The sequence below is a fragment of the Delphinapterus leucas genome, chromosome 1 (assembly GCF_059928025.1).
Source record: "Delphinapterus leucas isolate spDelLeu-1000000601 "Yukka" chromosome 1, BTC_Dleu_Yukka2, whole genome shotgun sequence".
Taxonomy (NCBI): Eukaryota; Metazoa; Chordata; class Mammalia; order Artiodactyla; family Monodontidae; genus Delphinapterus; species Delphinapterus leucas.
In genome coordinates this window covers 94,932,204-94,954,242 of record NC_143129.1, presented here as the reverse complement: position 1 = coordinate 94,954,242, position 22,039 = coordinate 94,932,204, and the positions used below count along the sequence as shown (strand labels likewise).

At 39.0% G+C, this 22,039-nt stretch overlaps 1 protein-coding gene across 1 annotated transcript; it reads right to left on the bottom strand.

The window, feature by feature from the left end:
- Nucleotides 1-459: 459 nt before the first annotated feature.
- On the bottom strand, nt 460-21,417 carry CLCC1 (chloride channel CLIC like 1). The gene is given in 12 exon segments (XM_089918631.1): nt 460-2,759; nt 2,762-2,963; nt 4,415-4,756; nt 6,360-6,506; nt 6,787-6,884; nt 8,144-8,237; nt 9,600-9,740; nt 10,007-10,228; nt 12,835-12,942; nt 15,096-15,197; nt 15,600-15,740; nt 16,678-21,417. Coding segments are annotated over 12 exon segments (1,662 nt in total). The 5' UTR covers nt 16,690-21,417; the 3' UTR covers nt 460-2,706.
- Nucleotides 21,418-22,039: the final 622 nt, after the last annotated feature.

The following is a 22,039-nucleotide window of genomic DNA, read 5'->3' as shown; positions in this document are numbered from 1 at the left end:
GACAGAGCTGGGCCTGGACTAAGGCTGAATTGCATAATACAAATGCCCACGCCTGGAACAAGTTGGCAACTCATTCACCTCTGGTTGCTTCTGATTCTACACAGCTGGGATGGGATCTAGGGATCTGGGCCTTTGTTCTTTCTAAAAATCCTCCAGGATTTTTACGGGCAGTGAAAAGCACTTCTACAAATAGCTAATGTTTTAAAAAATGAGAAGAAAGACAGTTACACAATCTGGACTCACATTAAGGGCTCAGAGGAAAAAAAAAAAAGATACTCCTGGTTCTGAGATCAGGCACAAATTTTGTCAAAAGTACTAACACCTGGATTATGTTTTATGTATTATATATATAGGGTATAATGCCCTGGATTAGCATCCTTTTAAAACCTGCACTTAAATTCCATTGGGCTTTTTCTTACAAGCATATTTACTGAGCAAAGACAGCATACCAAACCACAATAATGTAAAAATAAGTGTTTATTTTGTGTATATGGCAGTTCTCAGACCCTGTAAACATTCAGCGTTATCCATTCCACTTAAAAACTGCTTTTGAAAAGCTATCTGCCCCACTCTGATTTTCCTAAAAGCTCGTTACTATCATCCTTGATTTTAATGATAAATATTGGCTAGACAATAAACAAGGCTGTTTCTTCTAGTTATAAACTGGCCTTGATATATTCAATTTGCTTTAATAAGTCTTCCCTGAATTGCTGTCACCTTTCAACAGCAGTACCTTGCTGCCCTGCTGTCAAAGTAGATTTCACCCCCAAATGGTTATCTGTAATGAAAGAATACAAAGGTGAACTTTTTCTTAAATTTTCTTTTAAAGATTCATTTTTGGATAAAAAGCAGTCAGAAGTGCAAAACAACATTAACTGTACTCTCACAGTTACAGTCTATCAACTGAGGCATTCATTTCACAGCTCAGAGGATAATTAGCACCTTCAGAGCATACAATCAGTGTGAACAGGCCTAGCCCCCAGATGACTACTTTATATTCATCGATGTTCACAAATCTATCCCAAACTGCTGGCATCCCTACATGCCTACTATGTTATAAAGTTTTATATAAAATCCTTTTGCATTTCTTGGAGAAAATTACCTTTCTGATGAAATACTGTTTGCAGTACGAAGCTAGGAAATAATATTAACACATAAAATTAAATTGTTACAGGCATCTAAGTGATGCTTCTGGGAGCCAAAAAGGGGGTATTTCTGCATTTCACGTAAAAAACATATCAAAAAGCAAATGCTGGGCTTCCCTGGTGGCGCAGTAGTTGAGAGTCCGCCTGCTGATGCAGGGGACACGGGTTCGTGCCCCGGTCCGGGAAGATCCCACATGCCACAGAGCGGCTGGGCCCGTGAGCCATGGCCGCTGAGCCTGCGCATCCGGAGCCTGTGCTCCGCAACGAGAGAGGCCACAACAGTGAGAGGCCCACGTACTGCAAAAAAAAAAAAAAAAAAAAGCAAATGCTTTAAATACATCTTTTTTTCTGAAAGAAATGCCTGCATGAAAATTTTAAGACCATTCCTGACTGCTATCATTTTTAGTAAGCAGCTGAATATAAATTGTAGTATGAAGGTTAAGATAAAGGATACCCGAATATGTGTAATATATGTGCTTCCTAGTTAGATCTTGTGAAAAATTTATAAATTCCTTTTTTAGAAAGTTTAAAATGAAGAATAGTTTAAAAATCAGAATAACTAATTTGAAATGTTGATTATATCACCTGTCTAGGGTTAAAAAAAAAATCCTACTCTGTTTTCCTTATTGTGGTATTTATTCCTCTCTTTGTATAGATCTCTAAAAATTAGAACTTCATATGGCTTGGACAATATGGTTTACTGTAATATAAATAAGATATAGTAATATCTAACAATCACAACTGCTGGGATTCTGAGTAGCAAGGAAAACAGTTCTTATAAAGCCTGTGTACTTCATCTGCTGGGGAAATAAAGCCATTCTCAAAGGATGTAAAACTGAGATTACTGACTTAACAAGCTATGTAATCTAAATTCCCCTGACAATCTTCAGTTCTGTCTTAGCTAAGGATAAAGTAAAGGGGGTGATAAGGAAGCAGGCCCAGTAATAGCGGTAAGAGTTGAGAGATGAAGGCTGATCTGCAGGCAGCCTACACGAGGCAGACTGACACTGGTGATGCAGACTCCGTGGCTGCACTAAAATGCTGAAGTGACTGAAGAGGGTAAGCATGACTACAGTGACTTTCCTTAAATGTTGGTTTTGAGTACCTACCACTTGAAATATTCTGAGTCCAGTGCACAACAAATAATTCTGTTAACTAAAGTAGGTATCACAGGACTTCCACGAGGCAACACACACTTTGGTGAGTTGGTTCCTATATATGCCTGTAAACAACAGAACTTCTTTTTCAATGTCCCCTAATTCAAACTGGCCTCTTTGATTATTCAAAATCATTAATGCTTGCCATATGTCATCTATGAGATCCTGTTCGAGAATTAACACTTCAAAACTTTATAATGCATCTTAATATCAAAGAAACATGAAATTAAACAGAGATACACGTGTGCTTGTTAATTCTGATTGTGAGTAAAAATACTGATGTTTAAGTTGGCACCTGTGTAGTAAATAACAGAATATTTGTAGAGAAGAAGAAATAGCTGTGAGGAGTATACTTTACAAAACTCAAAGATGACCTCAGAGCTGTGGTCCATGTCTGTGTTCCTCTAGCCACATGGGCTGCAGTCTGGATCCCTTCCACACACCCTCACTGCAGTGCTGGGCTGGACGTGCTGCCTTCCTCTGGGCCGCCTGTGGTGTCAGTCCTGAGCTGGGCCTTTTCCACTGCAGGGGAACCTTCCACACACTCTGGTATCTTTTGGCCAGAGACAGGCTTAGCAGACTGGCTGCTTTCAGTCAGTGTGCTTTCTCCTGAGATTCCACCAATTTCTTTGGGCTTTGTATCCAAAATAGGTGATTTATGCTACAAAGTAGAGAATTACAGTGTTTTAATTGTTTAACATAAATGTGAAAGTTTGTAATAAACATGTTCAACAAGTTCCCACACAAATCTGTTATAGCAAACGTTGAACTCTTTCAAGTCCTGGTTCCAGTGCTGGATTGTAATTAATAAATGCTATTAAGCCTCACAGAACTGTACATGGAGGAATGGGAAACTCAGGATATGCCAGGTGGTCTAGTGATGCAGCTTAAGGAAGGGTCAGGAAGACTGGTGACCAGTACTGCTAACTCCTCTTGCTAGGGAGAATAATTCATTCAACAAATATTTACTGAGCATACATTAAGTTCGAGGTGCTGGGGATACAAGACAACAAACAGACAAAAACCCCTGCCCTCCCTGGAATTTACATTTAAGCTGGGGAGAGAATCAGGCAATAAATTAACAAAGTATCATGCTGGGGGTGGGAGGGTTGCATAGCTGTTTAAATTAGGGCGGTCTGAAAAGATGACATGAGCAAAGGCTTGAAGAAATGAACCTTATGAATATATTGGGAACAGCATTCTAGATAGTGAACAGCAAGTACAAAGGCGTGAGTTCAAGGAATAGGCAGGAGGCCCTTGTGGCTGAAGGAGAATGAGGGTGGAGGGGGCGCAGGAGGAGAGAGCAGCGTGGTAACAGAGGTGGGAAGCCCTAGGCCATTTTGATATCTTTGGCTTTCCCTTCAAGTGAGCCCAGAACTCACTGGAGGATTTTTGAGATGAGTGACATATAACCATTGACTATTAAAGCTGAAAGGAACATCTTAATTTTCTAGACGCAGGCAGATATGTTCTTCTAAGGAACTCCATGGGAAGGGATTCTACAATTTCCTAGATTCTACTGCGCTTCTTACTATTTCTCAAAGGTTTGCGCCTGCAACCTAAACTTTGCAAATGACAATACAAAGTCCTCTCTCAAACAGAAATGGAAATGTCCCTTTAAATTGCCAATAATGGTGGAAAAGAGGCCTCACCATTCCACAGGTAAAAAGTATAGTCTAGCCAGCCAACGATATAAAAGATTTGGGAAAGCGAGGTGTTTGGTCCTTTCCCAGCTCACTCTTCCTTCTACCTAAGGCTTCAGGGCTCTCCTGTGGGTTGGCTCCCTAAGGCTCCAGGCCTTCAGTGAGGACTTCTCTCTGATCTCTTCAAAGGTAGAAATTTCAGTCATGCTCACTTGTTGGTTTCCTATGAAATGTCATTATGAATTACCATCTGTTCCAACAAATTACTGTTAAATACTATTTAACATAAAAATTAAATCTCATTTCTTCTGAGGAGGCTGGACTTTCAACCAGAAAGGGGGAGAGTGAATAATTATTATCACTGGTGATATAATTAACCATGAAAAGTAAAAGCACTTAACCAAAAGCACTATAGGAAGCACTTACACCTAGTATGAAGGGACAGCGAAATAAACAGTTGCTGACTTACACTGGGTACCACCTTGGGATGCTCTCTCGCCTCTGCGTCTGGTAAATCAAATGCCGGAAGCACTTCAAGGCTCTTGTTGCCAGTCTGAAATCTCAAGTCAACATCTCTCTCTCTCAAAACATCTCTTCTACCCTCACATGTTTTGTCATTAGGGCCTTGTTCAATGGGGCCAATCTGGCCCCTATAATAGAAATCTGCATCACCTGCTCCACCATGGGGTCTATAATCAATTTCCTGCTGCCATCTTCTTTTACCTGGCTGAAGTGCCTGGGGTGGTTCTCTTTCAGGGCCACCCACATGTCTCAGCATATTAACTGATTTTCCAGCACCATAGCAGAAACTCTAGAAGGAAAAGAAATACATATTCCTGAGTACTTAATGGCTGACTTACAACGAAATTTTGAGGTGCTTTCCACGGTGCCAACAAAATTTCATAACTTGTGGCATTTATAGATATAAACATCTTAATTTCACTGGGTTTTCTCTAGATTAATACAGGGCCAGAGTAGCCAAAAAAATTTGAGAAATCGCCAAGTATTAAGTAGACATTTCAATCAGCTGGACACATTTTTATTGAATTATAACAGCAGTTAGGCTAAAGCCTAGAAATTTAAAACGTATTAATTGTCTGATCATTGCTCATGTGTTGTCTACATTCACACACATCATATAAGGTAAATGCTGAAAATTAAAGTTGTACACCATTATGTAAATATTCTCCTGTAGGTTTATTTTTTACAAACTCGCTTTAGCTACAGCTAAAATTCAACAGGTTTTGAGTCACACTCCAAGGGAAAAACTAGGCAGCAGTTCTCAAAGTGTGGCCCAGGGACCCCTCAGGGGATCTCTGAGACTCTCAGGAATCTGTGAGGTCAAAAGTTTTCATAATACAAAGACATTAGTCTTCTTCACTCTCCTCTTGTACAGCAGAGTCTTGTGGGGCTACAGTGACTGCCTCACTCTGATGGCTCATGCACTGTGTGCTTGTGTATACTTGTATTTTAAAAATTTCTGGTAAATATCAATAAATAAACCTCCCACAAACAAGTGCTCTTTGTGGTGTTCAATTCTGAAGAATACAGAAGGGTCCTGAGAACAAAAAGTTTGAAAACCACTGTACTGGAGATACTACTCTTTGAAGACAGAGCAGCAAAAGGCCTTTTCTTAGGCAGCAGATAAAGCAACAAGCGATGAAGGGGTTTTGCTTATAATTTCAGCCTTAGAGACTAAACTACTACTATACAACTAATGTCACCTAACAAAACCATATCCCTAAACCAATGAATCCTAATCACAAGACAAAAAACAAAACAAGAATAATTTTTAAGTAAATAGATCATAGTGAATTTTGTATCCTTAAGGGAAGACAATGCTTTAATAATTTCCCCAGGCACATCTGAGTTCTTTGCATTTTGTTTTATGAGACAACTGCTTTATTAGGGTAAGGGCTGAAAATCAACCAAAAAAAGAGCTGAAGAGACCATGGATGACTGACAAGTAATACTGTAATATTCCTTAACAAATGTCTGCTCCTGGGTGTTTCTTAGTACACCCACCTCTTTCTACATCCCTTTCTGATGCTATGTTAAACCCACTGTTCTTCTGTTCTCAGTGTGGCAAAAATTCAGACTGAAATAAGGTCCCCTTTCTCAAAGAAGACATAACTGATATCATGTGTATTAATTCATGAGGTTTAAAGAACAAATGTTAAAAGAGGGTATTATTCTAAATCACCACTTTGACATCTACAATCAAACTCGAGAACCGTTTTCTTGCTTAGAGGAATGTACAAGTAAGTATAAACAAACATTTATCACTTAAAAATCATCTTTTCATACCATTAAGCATGACTTAGCCTGATTTACAACATAAAAGAAACCTAATAATTTCAGAATTGCCTTTTTTCTGTAAATCCTGTTAATTGTTAACAGTGCTATATACTAACCAGGACAGCTAATGCCATAATTATCAGCACTGGAATGTGTAGTAACACTGGGATCTCCTTCATGAGTGCTTTAATAAATTCACCAGCTCCTTTTCCAATATGCTTCAATGGCTCCGTGACAAAGTTGGTGAATGTAACTGCTAGTGCCTACAACAAAAGATAAAAACAACTTAATTTTTTTCCTCAAAGGATTGAGGTATATAGAATAAGCCATAATCGACTGTACTGAGGCTGAAATTGTGAAATTCCATACATTTAAATGTTATCATATACTTTTCATGTGAAAATCACTGTGTAATGGAAGTATTTTTTTCTAGAACAAAGGTTTATTATTAGCAAAATGATGGTAAAAAACTAACAATTTTTAATAAATACAGAGACTTTTTACTTGCTTTGTATAAGTAATTTTAACAAAATATATTCTAACCTTTGTTGGTGGGACCAACAAAATAGGGTTGACTAATAAGAGCTCATAGTATTTTTGGCATGAGTCATCCTTATAGGTCCATGAACTTCTAAGCCATTCTATTTAGAGAAACAGACAAAAACAGTCATTTTTTTAAAAAGTCACATTTCATTCCCAAATAAGACAATATTTTAGTTTTAACTGTCCCTCTCCCCACAACCCCCAATCAATTTTAAATTGTTTTGCAAACAGTCTCCCAGTAACAGTGATTTTTTAAAATTTCATCTTATGTCCAAAATGTTTATTCTAAAAATCCATTCAAATTATACAACTCTTATACAGGTAAAATATATTTTATTAAGATTTCTAAAAGGTAAACAAAAACAGTTCTTTACACACACAAAGGAATCCAAGTAAAACTGGGGAAATCTGAGTAAGATTGGTGGCTTGTATCAAAGTCGATATCCTGGTTGTGATACTGCACTATTGTAAGTATGCAAGATGTTACCAGTGGGGGAAGTGGGTAAAGGGTACACAGGATCTCTCTGTTTCTTACAGCTACCTGTGAATCTACAACTATGTCCAAAAAATTTCAATTAAAAATGTCAGTTCTTTACTTATTTTACAAAATAAAGTAGAACATTAGTTCTCTCACTTTTTCTAAATCAGACTCATGTACATTATGTACTAGCAAGAGCTACAGGAGGCATTTAGTTGTCCCCTGAAGCCAGGAAGCAAGGCTGGGCTGGTTTGGCTCCCGTATCTTTTCAAGAAAATTAATTTTTTGGACACCTTGATTTGTTGCTGAGATTCTATTCTGGGTCAGTCATTATAGACTTGCATTTATAAAGAGACTTTGATCATCAAACCATTCCCACTGTTAGATACCTATAACTGAAGGCAGTCAACATTAGTGAGTGTTCATAAAATTTGTAAGAAAAAGTAAAATAATTCCTAATTTTTAAAAAAAACAGTAAAGCTACAATAAGATTTCACACGTCAATATAAGGAGATTAAATCGAAGATGGAAATGAATTCATATATACATTGATTCACTTCTCTAATAAACTTCTGCTGAGGACCCAGAATGTGCTAGACGCTGTGCTAAGGACTAGATGAACAAAAGCGAGTCTAATGCAGGGAGACAGATAACATAAGAGCCAGCAATATACACACTTTCTATCCCTTTCCTGTCACATTACATGAACACAAAAGTCACTGGTCTGAAACCTAAGACTCTTCTTGCCTGTTCTGATACTAAAGATTCAGTCATAGAAAGCCTCCTTCTGGCATTTTATCATTTCTTTGTAATTATTAATATGTTTTTTCATTCTCAGAAATTCTACTCAAAATAAGGCCAAGGGAACCAACACCTTACCCAGGAGACTTCCAGTCCAATCCATGTTCTCAGCACACACATTGTTTAATGGCTCCATCTTGGCAACTTCAGCCTGATGCTGGGCAAAGGCTAGCTGACCAACACCAAAGGGAACCATGAAAGGCTGCTAACAATGAAGGTTACGCCTACACATCCTAAAAACCTTAGTTCAAAGTGTGTCTTCACCATTCACCCAAACCAGATTATTTAAAAATTTTTCACAGAAAAAAATATATTATTTTTTAAAAGTGGCTCTTTTCAGCTCATGACAAAACAGTCTTAATGCAACAGGTAAAGAACTAACTACAATTGCCTTCTTTATAAAGTAATTATGAGGAGGAAGGAAAACGTTTTTACTAAAAAGATTGTTTTAAAAATTAGTTCAAATATAGCTGATATCATGCCCCCAAATATAGCTATACATATTAAACGACTACTCATTCTCTTACACAATTCATGACAAAATGGTGTTTTGCTTTGGATGATTTTTAGCACAAATGACCAATATGCCTTTTATAAATAAAAGCCCTGGGGGAAATCATTGACAGAACAATTTTCAACCAAACTACCTTCTTTCCTCCAATTTGTAAATACTTAGTTCTAGAAGTTATAGAACTTAGAGCTAAGGAAATATCACAATGATTTAATCAGATGAATTCACTGAAAATAGTTGGCTACTTGACTCACCCTGCTAAAAAGGTCTAAAATTTTCCTTAAATGATTATGCTATTTTGACAGGAACAATAATGCTTCTTCAAATTTCTATATATAATGTGGTCCTGATTTTTAAAGAATTAAAAATTTGGAAAAAGTTTATAAAGAAATACCTCAAAATATCTACAGTGATTATCTCTAGGTGGTAAAATTATAAACAATTTTATTTTATTTTTTGGCCACTGCACGCAGCTTGCGGGATCTTAGTTCCCTGACCAGGGATCGAACCCGGGCCCCTGGCAGTGAGAGTGCCGAGTTCTAACCACTGGACTGCCAGGAAATTCCCTAGACAATTTTTAAGAATTAAATTTCTGTATCTTTCTATCTTTCCTATCTTCTCTACCATAAATATACCACTTTTATATTCAGAAAATAAACTAATTTTTAAAAACAGTATTTTGGTATCACTTCTAGCAAATAAAAAGACATACCCCAAATTACCTACATGAGAATTTTTCAAGTGTGTCTACATAACTCTATTCTGATTTAGCTGTCCAGATGCCACCCAACATCAGGAATTGGGTTATGAAAATCAGGACTGCACATTTTTCCCCACTAACTGGTCAAGGACCCAAAACACCAGGGACACATGAGCAGCTGCCAATTTCCTCACCATCACCACCTCCAATCACTGCCTCCTGCCCTCGCCTGAGGCAAGATTATATACTAGCTCTAAATGGATTACAGTCTTTCATTATGAAATAACATTTGAAAATTTAAAAACCTTCTATCTATACAATACCTTATATAAATACATCCAATTCCATCCCAAACTGATGAGAAAACTGATGAATAAAACACGTCTCAACTGGGTGTACCAACGAACATATGTCCACAGCTCAGTAGCTACTAACACCACGATGCAGAGCAGACACAGAAGCATCTCAAAAACAGAAACAGAATAGAAAGAAGAGTCACCGCCAAGCCGTCCTTCCCCAAAACAACACTGATCGTCAGCAAAAACAAAAGAACTGGACTTGAATACGCAAAATCATTTGTACCATTTTGCTGCATGTTCGTCAACCCAGTAACAGTGACTTAGTATGAGCTCTCAACATAATTATGGTGGGGTTTTTTAAGTGTTTTAAAAAACAAAAACATGTTAAAAATAAAAACATGTTAATCATGTCCCCCCTCATCCCATCTTACCATGAATACATTATATAGATCCACTCCAAAGGAATCTTCAAATTGCCACTTCCATGTTTCAAAATTATGAAACTTAAAATTAATTAAAATATCACTTAGTGCATCATCCAAGGCTCCTGGCTTCCAATCCTCTCCACTGAGAAACTTTTGTATTTCTAACAAGGTTTGTCTTTTAAGGATAATCTCGGCATCATAATGCATATCACCTTTGTTTTCATCAGGCTGAATTAAATTTGCCAAAAAAAAAAAACAGAAAAGGAGAATTTTATCATTACTCAATGAAATATTTTAAGACAAAAGCTAATTTGGAACTAAATATATAATTAGTTCACAATATTTCACAGGTATAAAATAAGAGGAATAATATCTACCTGTCTGACTCACAGGCCAACATGAAAACCAAAGATAATGTGAAAAACACTTCAAAAATTATAAAACTCTATGCAAGTAACATACAGTACATTTTACTAAATTACAGTTGATTCCTGCTATCTGCAGTACTTACATTCTATAAAGTCACCCTGAACACTAGTTAGCAAATACTGAACCATGGCTCCTACAGGAAATACAGGGTTAGATTCCTGCAAGCACATTTTCATCAACCAATCAATTCATAACCTTTTTATGTTACTGTTTAAAGACACCTTAATATAGGGACTTCCCTGCTGGTCCAGTGGGTAAGACTCCACGCTCCCAATGCGGGGGGCCCAGGTTCAATCCCTGGTCTGGGAACTAGATCCCACATGCATGCCGCAACTAAGAACCCCGTGTGCTGCAACTAAAAAAAAAAAACCATCCCGCATGCCACAACTAAGACCCAGCGCAGCCAAAATAAATAAATATTGAAGGAAAAAAAGGAAAGAAATTAAAAATATAAATAAAGACACCTTAATATATATACTGTGGATCCATTAACACTGAGCTCATAGCCAACAGCACTATGACTAATGACTGAACTAAGCTTAACTAACAAGGGAATTTTCTTTAAGGCACATCTCAGCCTTCTTGTGCTTAGGAACACTAGTGACAGCATAACACTTGGGAGATTTTTTTTTTTTTTGCAGTAAGCGGGCCTCTCTCACTGTTGTGGCCTCTCCCGTTGCGGAGCACAGGCTCCGGACGTGCAGGCTCAGCAGCCATGGACGCACAGGCTCAGCGGCCATGGCTCATGGGCCCAGCCGCTCCGCGGCATGTGGGATCTTCCCAGACCGGGGCACGAACCCGCGTCCCCTGCATCAGCAGGCAGACTCTCAACCACTGCACCACCAGGGAAGCCCGGGAGATTTTTAAACAGCAAAATTTTTAAAATTAAAAAAATGAAAGCCCGAAAAAATAAACAGACCACATAAAAGTACTTGTTTATAACATGAGAGCTGAAAACAAGAAGACAAAAAATGGCCTTGTTTCACCTCAGCTGAGAATGGGCTCACTGAGCAACTCAAACGTTTTGTCACTCCGCGCATATCTGAAAGTGACCACAAAAGCAGGAGTACTGATTCTGAGGTTACAAATAAAGTTTAATATTTGAAATATTCAAAAATATGGAATCCACAAATAATGAGGATAAACTATCATTATTTTATGATTCCATTTATGACTTTCCATTTGCTGACACAGTTTTCAAATAGCCTAAAATTTGCAGTAGTACAAATAAGAAAAACAAAAAGGATCTCAAAAAGCAGCAAAATCTGGTTTCCATAAATATGCATGACAGTCACAACTATATTACTGAGAGTTCAGGTTAGCAAAATCATTATAAACATTATCTTTTCTAATAGTAAATACTGATATTTATATTAAAAAGTAAATATAAAATAAGAAAAACCAAAGTGTCATGTAATATCACAAATCATCAGTAAGTATAAAAAAGTGTCCATTGATTAATATTTCTAAAAGACCAGGAACGAAATATTCCAAGCATCTCCATCTTGAGTATTTTCTGACTCTACCTGTTTCCTCATCTATAAAATAGACTCTTTTCCACCTTGCACTCAGTTATGAGACTCAAACTGAAGGGTGTACATGTGAGTACACCTGCTTTTACATCTCCAAAATAAGGTGGGATTACTATTCATCTAACACCCCCTTTTTTTAAGTTTTCTTGATGTTTCGACTCCTCAAAGTGAAAACAATGACTCTAAAAAATGGAATCTTAACATTAATCATGAACAGTATGTGCCTGATATGTAATTTCTATAAAGCAGCCTTGCCACAGTAAACAGCTAGGGGGAAAAAACTACTTAAAACACACTTTTCTTTTTCTCAATATGTAATATTACATCATCTGAATAAGAAAGTGTGGAAGTGGTAGAAAACAAGAAGTAAGGACTGGGATAGAATTTCCTTACCAAGTCATGAGTTTATTAAGTTTCTAACTGTTCAGTAAAGTTCAAATAGCAAATTTAAAACAACCTCCCTCTGGACTTCCCCTTCACCTTCCAATACAGGGAGGTGTGTGTTCAATCCCTGGTTGAGGAACTAAGATCCCACCTGCCGTGCAGGGCAGCCAAAATTTAAAAAAAACAACAAAAAAAAAACTCCCTCTCCCTCCAACTCAATTAAGTGGTAGGGCAGTGCACAGAGTAAGTAAATCCCCATGAACTACAGGAAAAAGAGGAGGGATCTGCACTGCTCACTTGCCTTCCACCAAACCACTGTAAAGCAGGCAGCTGCCTTCAATCCTGCATGAATAGGTTTTGATAAAAGGGTGAGTCAGGTATTCTCTGTTGAAGCATGATGATGCTTTGCCACTGCTTGATATAATGTGAAATTAATAAATAATGAAAATATCCACTACACTGATTAGTATCACACCACCAAATACTCACAAGGCCAAGCTTTCTGGTTTCAATTAAAATCTTATTTAAGTATCTCCTAAAAACAGGATTGCTTTGACTTTCACAGTCTTTTGTCTTCTGCTTTTCACACTCATCGATCTGTAACCACAAAATAAATACAACATTAGTTAGCATCAAAGTTTAATGTAATAAGGGTCAAGTTTCTAGCCTAGTGGCCCCATCGAGATCAAAGTAAGGAGCTCTTTATTTTTTATCAAGCTCGCATTAAAATGTAGATCTCACCTGCTTCTTGTGGGTTCTCTTTGCAAAGGGCAAGTAGGCAACAAATAAGGAACACGTGTCCCACACTGCGCCCTGACTGGCAGTTTTCTTGCTGACTTTCAGCAATTTTAAAACTGAAGATCATGGGCTTCCCTGGTGGCGCAGTGGTTGGAAGTCCGCCTGCCGATGCAGGGGACGCGGGTTCGTGCCCCGGCCTGGGAGGATCCCACATGCCGCGGAGCAGCTGGGCCCGTGAGCCATGGCCGCTGGGCCTGCGCGTGCGGAGCCTGTGCTCCGCGGCGGGAGAGGCCAAAACAGTGAGAGGCCCGCGTACCACAAAAAAAAAACAAACTGAAGATCATGAAACAAGGAAGCAGAGATGTGGACAAGAACACCTGGACCAATCTGCCTCTTCCTAATTCCAAAGTAATGGTTTAACAAAGAAAGGAATGAAAGGAAAAAGGGGGGGAAAAATAACCCAGAAAGAGAGGACAAAGAGAAACAGGGATAGCATGAAGCCGGAAAATGAAGGACACAGCAAAGATTTTCTTGAATGTGCATATTACTTTTGGCCTTTTATTAATTTTTCCTGCCAACTATCGATCACCCCGTACCATATGTCAGGAACCATGGCTTCTCCAGAGTGTCCTACACATGGCACCCCCTCTGCACAGAGTCCTTCATTAGAACAGACTTCCTCTGAAATTAGCTCTACAAACACCACAGTGGCCTAGTCTCTGAGGGAGGGTAGTGCACATCTTACAGACATTTAGAACCTGTGAAAAGTACTTTTTACTTGAGTGTGGACCACAAGTTGCATGGAGCACTGAAGTGGGCTTCAGATGATGAACATACAATAACTGAGCAGCACACACAGACTCAGGACAGAAAGACACTCAAGAAGTCACAGGGCAGTCTCCTCTGCTTTCAGGCAAGGTTTACAAACCCTAAGAATTTTTAGTTTCTTTTTAAGAGAAACAATTTTTTAAGAGAAACGATTTTTTAAAAACAAAGACTAAAGACTCCATTTTACCAATCATGTTGTTACAATGTTTGAACCAAAGCCACAAACAATGGAATGAAAAACTTCAGTAAAAAGGCATTTCTCCATTTCCTAACATCCAGCCAAATTAATTCACTACACCACAAAATGCAGTTAAGACTGAAGCAAATTTTATCCAAGCATTTCTTTGCTAGCACTCGGGTGAGAAAACATTCACACCTGATAAGAACCACAAGCAGCTGCTTACAGATCTCGAATTCGGATATATCTGGATCCCAGTTAAAAAGCCCTCCCAATCTCTCAAGCTGGAAACCTCCCTCATTCACGCTAGCCTTCCCTATCCTTTTCCCCTCCTCCCTCAACCATCACAACTTGCTTATTCTACCACGGAAAAGTTGCACGCTTTCCTCTTCTCTTCACCCTGTCACTGCCTCAGTGTGAGCCTCCAGTGTCGCTGGACCTCTGCCATCCCCCCATCCCAGCCCCCTCCACACTGCCACCAGCACCCTGCCTCACAACCAGCTGAGGTGGGTTCCCACAGCATAACCTGTGTTCAAACTCCCCAGCAATCTTGACTTACTTCCTCTCTCATAAACTCTACTTCAGCCACATAAAGGACTGAATAAATGAATAGCTACCACACACTAAATTATAATAATCCCTTATATTTATAAGAGCAACTCTTATGCTTAGAAACTAGCAGTAGAGCCATTTCTTCATTTGCTATATTTGTTGTTACTACAGCCCAGCACTGCAACAGGTGATAGAGCATCACCTTGTCCCATTCCTTGTCCCAAGAAATTTTCAGTCTGGTAAAGAAATAATTACAGCATAGTGAGATGTTATTACAGCAAAATAGAAGTACTATTTTAAAAATCAAAGGCCAGAGTAACTAAAGAAAAAAACCCCATATATATGTCAATTGTAGTTTAGATAGAAACACAAATAATGTTAGCAACGACAGGAAAACAGAGAGCAATTTAACATACTATAAATAATACAAAAATCATGAATAAAAAAACCTAACCTTATGAGTTAAAGAATCAAGTCTGCTGTAACATTCTGACAATTCATCAGCATGTGATAAGTCAGGACTGACCTCTTCTTTCTCTGATATACCATACTTCACCTAAAGCAAAGGAGAGAGAGATTTTCTTTCTTTATAGCTCAGTTGTAAAAATAACCTACAGTTAATGAGACTAAAATTTTTACTTCATCATTTTATGGCTTTGCTCATTATATTCCTCAACTGTATTAAACCACCAAAAAAGTAAGAGCCTCAAATTTATACACTAGCTAAGAACTAAAATCAAATGAGTTTGCTTCTCGACGGGCTTTACATTCAAATTTGAAACAGAAATAAACAGATGAGGTTGAAATCATCTTAGACTAGGAGGCATGAAGACATTCTGCATGATTGCTAATCATTGATATAGGACTCTCATAGCTCTGTGAAAAAACAATAACAAAAGTAGACTATTTCCATCACAGGACTGAGAAGGTGTTATACACACATGCATTTTTTAAATACCTGAGATCTTCTCATTGTTCCTGAAGCAGCATCATAGTTAAGCATGTCTGTGGGGTCAATCCAGTCATCATCATGAGCATAAGCAGTTATCAGCCACAGACATTCACAAAAGAGCACAGAACACAGCATCCTGCATGAAGGCTACAAAGATTAATAGATATAGTGAAGTATGATTACTTTTGAAGGAAACTGTTTTAATAAAAACAATCCACTTCCTTCTAGTGTTAAGATAATGTTTTCTTAATAATAACTGAAAAAAAAATATTCAGTTAAGTGGTATTCGCATAAAAACACATACACACATGCACACATATTCTCACTGAGTCAAAAAGTATACATAAGATTTTCTAAGTGATTCAGCAATTCCACTTCTAGGTATATCTCCAAGAGAAATGAAAATATACGTCAACACAAAAACTCGTACACAAACATTTATAGTTGCATTATTCACAATAGCCAAAAAAGAGAAACAACCCAAATGTCCCTAAACTGATGAATGAGTACCATACAGTGGAATATTATTAGGCCATAAAAAGGAATGAAGCATTGATACGTGCTACAACATGGATGAATCTTGAAAACATCATGCCATGTGAGAAAAACCAGTCACCAAAAACCATATATTATATGATTCCATTGATACAAAATGTCCAGAATAGGCAAATCTATGCAGATTGGTAGGTATATAAGTTTGAGGGTATAATAAGGGACAGAGGGGTGGTAGTTAAATGGTACAGGGTTTCTTTTTTTTTTTTATTGTAGTTGATTTACAATGTTGTGTTAGTTTCTGCCATACAGCAAAGTGATTCAGTTATACATATCTATGTATTCTTTTTCATATTCTTTTCCATTATGGTTTATCACAGGATATTGAATATAGTTCTCTGTGCTATACAGTAGGACCTTTTTGTTTATCCATTTTATGTATAATAGTTTGCATCAGCTAATCCTAGACTCCTAATCCTTCCCGCTCCCCCACCCCTTGGCAACCACAAGTCTGTTCTCTATGTCTGTGAGTCGGTACAGACTTTTTTGGGTTTTTTTTTTCAATTTTATTTATTTAATTAATTTATTTTACTTTTGGCTGCATTGGATCTTCATTGCTGCGTGCGGGCTTTCTCAAGTTTTGGCGAGCAGGGGCTACTCTTCATTGTGGTGTGCGGCCTTCTCATTGTGGTGGCTTCTCTTGTTGTGGAGCACGGGCTCTAGGCGTGCGGGCTTTAGTAGCTGTGGCACGCAGGCTCAGCAGTTGTGGCTCGCGGGCTCTAGGGCACAGGCTCAGTAGTTGTGGCGCACGCGCTTAGCTGCTCCGCGGCATGCGGGATCTTCTCAGACCAGGGCTCGAACCCACGTCCCGTGCATTGGCAGGCGGATTCTTAACCACTCTGCCACCAGGGAAGTCCCCGGTACAGAGTTTTTGATGAAAAACTCTGATGAAAAGTTTTAGATCGTGATGAAAAACGATCTAAAATTAACTGTGGTAATGGTTGTACATATCTGTGAATATACTAAAAACTGCTGAATTGTACAAAAATGGGTGAATTGTATAGTATGTGAATCATTTCTCAGTAAAACTGTTTTAAAGAAAACAGGTATTTGAACCAAACCCTCCCCATCTCCCATTTTTTTTAACAAATGGGAAATTTAAAAGGTGCAAAATTAAGATTCAAATGATGTGACTGAACTCTCAAACAGAGAAAACAGCTTGCTTCATCTAAGCCTCTGCATAAACACCCTCAAATCGTATCTCAAAACACAGTATCTCCTCTATTCAAGTGTCCAACACAGTAGTCATTAGCCACATGTGGCTACTGAAATTTAAATTAATTAAGATTAAGTTACATTGAAAGTCAGTTCCTCATTCTCACTAGCTGCATTTCAAGTGCTCAGTTGTCACATACGGCTCGTGGCTACCAAACTGGACAGCGCAGATACAGAATACTTCCACCACTGCAGAATGTTCTGTCAGACAGCCTCTCTTATACCTACTCTGAATACGGATCAGGTAAGGGATTTCCAAGATGAGAATGCCCTGGGCCCTGCCCATACATGGCTTACACTCTAGCTGCAGGAATAAAAGTAACTCCAGGCTAAACTAAACACTCTTTTGTGTTCCTGGTGTGCTCTGTTTCTTCTTCTAGAGTATCACACACTGAAATTAACCACTTACTGGGCAGTCTCATCCCTTAGCACCGGGGCTCTCAGTCTTGGCCGTGCATTAGAATCACCTGGGAAGCTTCTTAATCCTCCAATCTTCTGGCCACATCCCAACCCAACTGAATCAGAATCTCTAGGCGAGGGACCCAGGCACTGGGATTTTTAAAGCTCCCCACCGGGTTTCATCACACAATGAAGGTAGAAAACCACTGCACTGTAACGTGAACTTTTCCAGGGAAGGTAACATCTTACTCAAGTCTAAATTCACCTTTCCAATGCCCTCTCCATCTTGCCCCCTCCATCTCTCCAAGCCCAACACTCAGCCCAGTGGCCAGCAAGTGAAAGACATTCAGCAATGTTTGTTAAGCCGCAAATGCAAATGATCAAAGCCTCAGCAGGGATTCAAAGGGTTTTAGGGGCTCACAGGATGAAGAAGCACATCTGATTGGGAGAAACTGGGAAGATTTCATGGAGGAATGGGCATGGGAAATGGACTTTGAAGTATGGGCAACATTCTAAGAGTATGAGATGAGGGAGGCAGAGACAGAGAGGAAAATGTACTCCTCAGAGACTGGAAACACGAGAATGGACATGGCGGAACACAGAGGTGGAGAGGTGGCTGAGATGACTTTGCAAAAGTAAAAACGCTTAAGACTAACTTCACGGGCTAACAATAGCTTTCAAGGGTGATGGGAACTACATTTTGGGAAGATGAAACTAGCATTAAATGTACACTCAGAGAGTTCAACAAGGAGGCTTGAGTAGAAAAAGGATGTTGGTCTGAAAGAGTGATGTGGATGAGAACAGAAAGAACCCATCGGGCATGTTTTAAAGATTAATGCTATAGACCTCAGCAACTGAATGCACGTAGAAGGAAAGAAAGAGAACGATGGCAGACATGACTCCAAGATTTTAAGGCCTACCAACAACAAAAATGGTGCTATCATTTTCAGAACGAGAATAAGGTTTTGGGAGAACGTTCAGCACTCTCTTGTTCAACGTTTACAAAATACCTGCTGGATACTGGGCACTGTCATAAGTGACAGGGCTACCAGGAAACTAGACCAGCCAGGTCTTCTTTAAGAAACTTACACTCTAGTAGGGGATGACAATGAATTGGCAAAAAAAAAAAAAATTTCAGATAGTGATAAGTCATATAAGGAAAATAAAACAAGGCAATGGTGTAGATGGAGTAGGTAATGCTGGGTATTTTAGAGAAGGCCTCTGAGGAGATGAAACATGGCCTCAAATTCTCTATCATTTCCCGCACTGAGAGATGGAGTTTGTTTCCTTTCCTCCTAAATCTGGGCTGGCCGTGTGACCAGCCAAAATACTGTGGTAGAAGTAATGCTGTGTTGGTTCTGGGCCTGGCCTAACTACCAGGATCAGCTGCTTGTACTTCATCACTCTGGAACACCTGCTTTTGGGACACCCTCTTGGAACTCAGCCACCACGCTTTGAGAATGCCAAGTCACCTGGAGAGACCACGTGCAGGGGCACACTGAGCTCCCAGTTGGCAGCCAACATCAACGACCAGCCATATGGGTGAGCCTTCTAGGTGGTTCCAGTCCAATCCCTTGGTAACTGACTTGGTGATCCTGCCAACATCATGTGGAAAAAAATAACTACCCAGCTGAGCTCAGTCAAGCCCCACAAGCCACGGACTCATGAGAGATGATAAAATGGTTGTTGAAAGCCCCTAAACTTTGGGGTGGTTTGTTACACAGTGGTAGATAACCACAACATTTAAACAGAAAAATGATAAGCTAACCTTAGGAAGACTTAGGAAAAGAAAACCCAGAGAGAGGGCATAGCAGGCATAAAGGTCCAAGCAGGGATTATGTTTGAAGCATTCAAAGAACGGGCAAGAAGGCCAGAACAACTGGGTCCTGGGAATGAGTTGGAGGGGAGAAGGGGAATAGGCCACAGTAATGAGTGTGGTTTTTACTCTAAGTGTAATAGGAAGCCACCCACTAGAGAGGTGTTTTTTTTTTGAATTTTTGAATTTTATTTTATTTTTTTATACAGCAAGTTCTTATTAGTTATCCATTTTATACCCATCAGTGTACACATGTCAATCCCAATCTCACAATTCATCACACCACACCACCAGCCCCCCGCCACTTTCCCCCCTTGGTGTCCATACGTTTGTTCTCTACATCTGTGTCTCCACTAGAGTTTGAGCACAGACGAGATAGAATCTGGGTTACATTCTACAATGACTGGGGCTACTATGTGGAGGCTGGAAGAGAAGAGCAAAAGCAAGAGACTAGAAAGGAGGATTTGCAGTAGTCCAGTTGAGAGATGAAGGTGGCATGAACTAAGACAGCAACAAAGGTGATGATAAATGATGAGATTTTTAAAATTTGAGGTAGACATTACCACATGTGGCGAAGACCAGCTAACAGGTCACCAAGCACATTCCATCTTCTTCCTTCTGGACACATGGTAACTATACATCCCAGCCCATCCTCCTGTTAAGTATGTGACAATTAAGTCCTGGCCAGCGCAACAGCAGTGGAAGGGATATGCAACACATCCATGAAAGCCTCCCACACGTGACCCTCCATCAGCTGGCCCCCTCGACCATCAGGGAATGGGGAAGGCACTGAGCCCTAGAGGAGGGCAGCCAAACTAAAGGAGTTGGGACCCTAAATGACCACATGCAAGGCCACCTACTAAGTGGGAACATGTTTTTTGACTTTCATGTGAACAAAAATACATTTCTTTTATGGTAAGCCCTGAGATTTGGGGGTTTGTTTTTTTAACACCATCTTGTGCTACCCTAACTAATCCAGAAATACACTGCAGAAATTGCTGGTAAATTGGATGTAAGAAGTAAGGACAAGAAAAGATTCAGGATGACATAAAGGTTTGTGATCATGGCAACTGGGAGAATGGGAAAGACTGAGGGACACTCAGGTGAGTAGATAGCAAGTTCTGACATATCAAGAGTTCTGTTTTAGACACAGTACATTTCAGAAGTCTACTAATATCAAAGTGGAGATGTCTAATACACAGTATGGAGCTAAGGAGAGGAGTGGGGCTACAGAAACACAGTTGGGAGCCATCAGGATGTAGATGAGGTTTAAAGCCACAGACTGGATAAGACCACCATAAGATCCATTAAGAGGATAAAAGACTGTGATAAACCATATTAACAAATTAAAGGAGAAAAACCATATGATCATCTCAATAGATGCAGAGAAAGCTTTTGACAAAATTCAACACCCATTTATGATAAAAACCCTGCAGAAAGTAGACATAGAGGGAACTTTCCTCAACATAATAAAGGCCATATATGACAAACCCACAGCCAATATCGTTCTTAATGGTGAAAAACTGAAACCACTTCCACTAAGATCAGGAACAAGAAAAGGTTGCCCACTCTCACCACTATTATTCAACATAGTTTTGGAAGTTTTAGCCACAGCAATCAGAAAAGAAAGGGAAATAAAAGGAATCCAAATCGGAAAAGAAGAAGTAAAGCTGTCACTGTTTGCAGATGACATGATACTATACATAGAGAATCCTAAAGATGCTACCAGAAAACTACTAGAGCTAATCAATGAATTTGGCAAAGCAGCAGGATACAAAATTAATGCACAGAAATCTCTGGCATTCCTATATACTAACGATGAAAAACCTGAAAGTGAAATCAAGAAAACTCTCCCATTTACCATTGCAACAAAAAGAATAAAATATCTAGGAATAAACCTACCTAAGGAGACAAAAGACCTGTATGCAGAAAATTATAAGACACTGATGAAAGAAATTAAAGATGATACAAATAGATGGAGAGATATACCATGTTCTTGGATTGGAAGAATCAACATTGTGAAAATGACTCTACTACCCAAAGCAATCTACAGATTCAATGCAATCCCTATCAAACTACCACTGGCATTTTTCACAGAACTAGAACAAAAAATTTCACAATTTGTATGGAAACACAAAAGACCCCGAAGAGCCAAAGCAATCTTGAGAACGAAAAACGGAGCTGGAGGAATCAGGCTCCCTGACTTCAGACTATACTACAAAGCTACAGTAATCAAGATAGTATGGTACTGGCACAAAAACAGAAAGATAGATCAATGGAACAGGATAGAAAGCCCAGAGATAAACCCACGCACATATGGACACCTTATCTTTGATAAAGGTGGCAGGAATGTACAGTGGAGAAAGGACAGCCTCTTCAATAAGTGGTGCTGGGAAAACTGGACAGGTACATGTAAAACTATGAGATTAGATCACTCCCTAACACCATACACAAAAATAAGCTC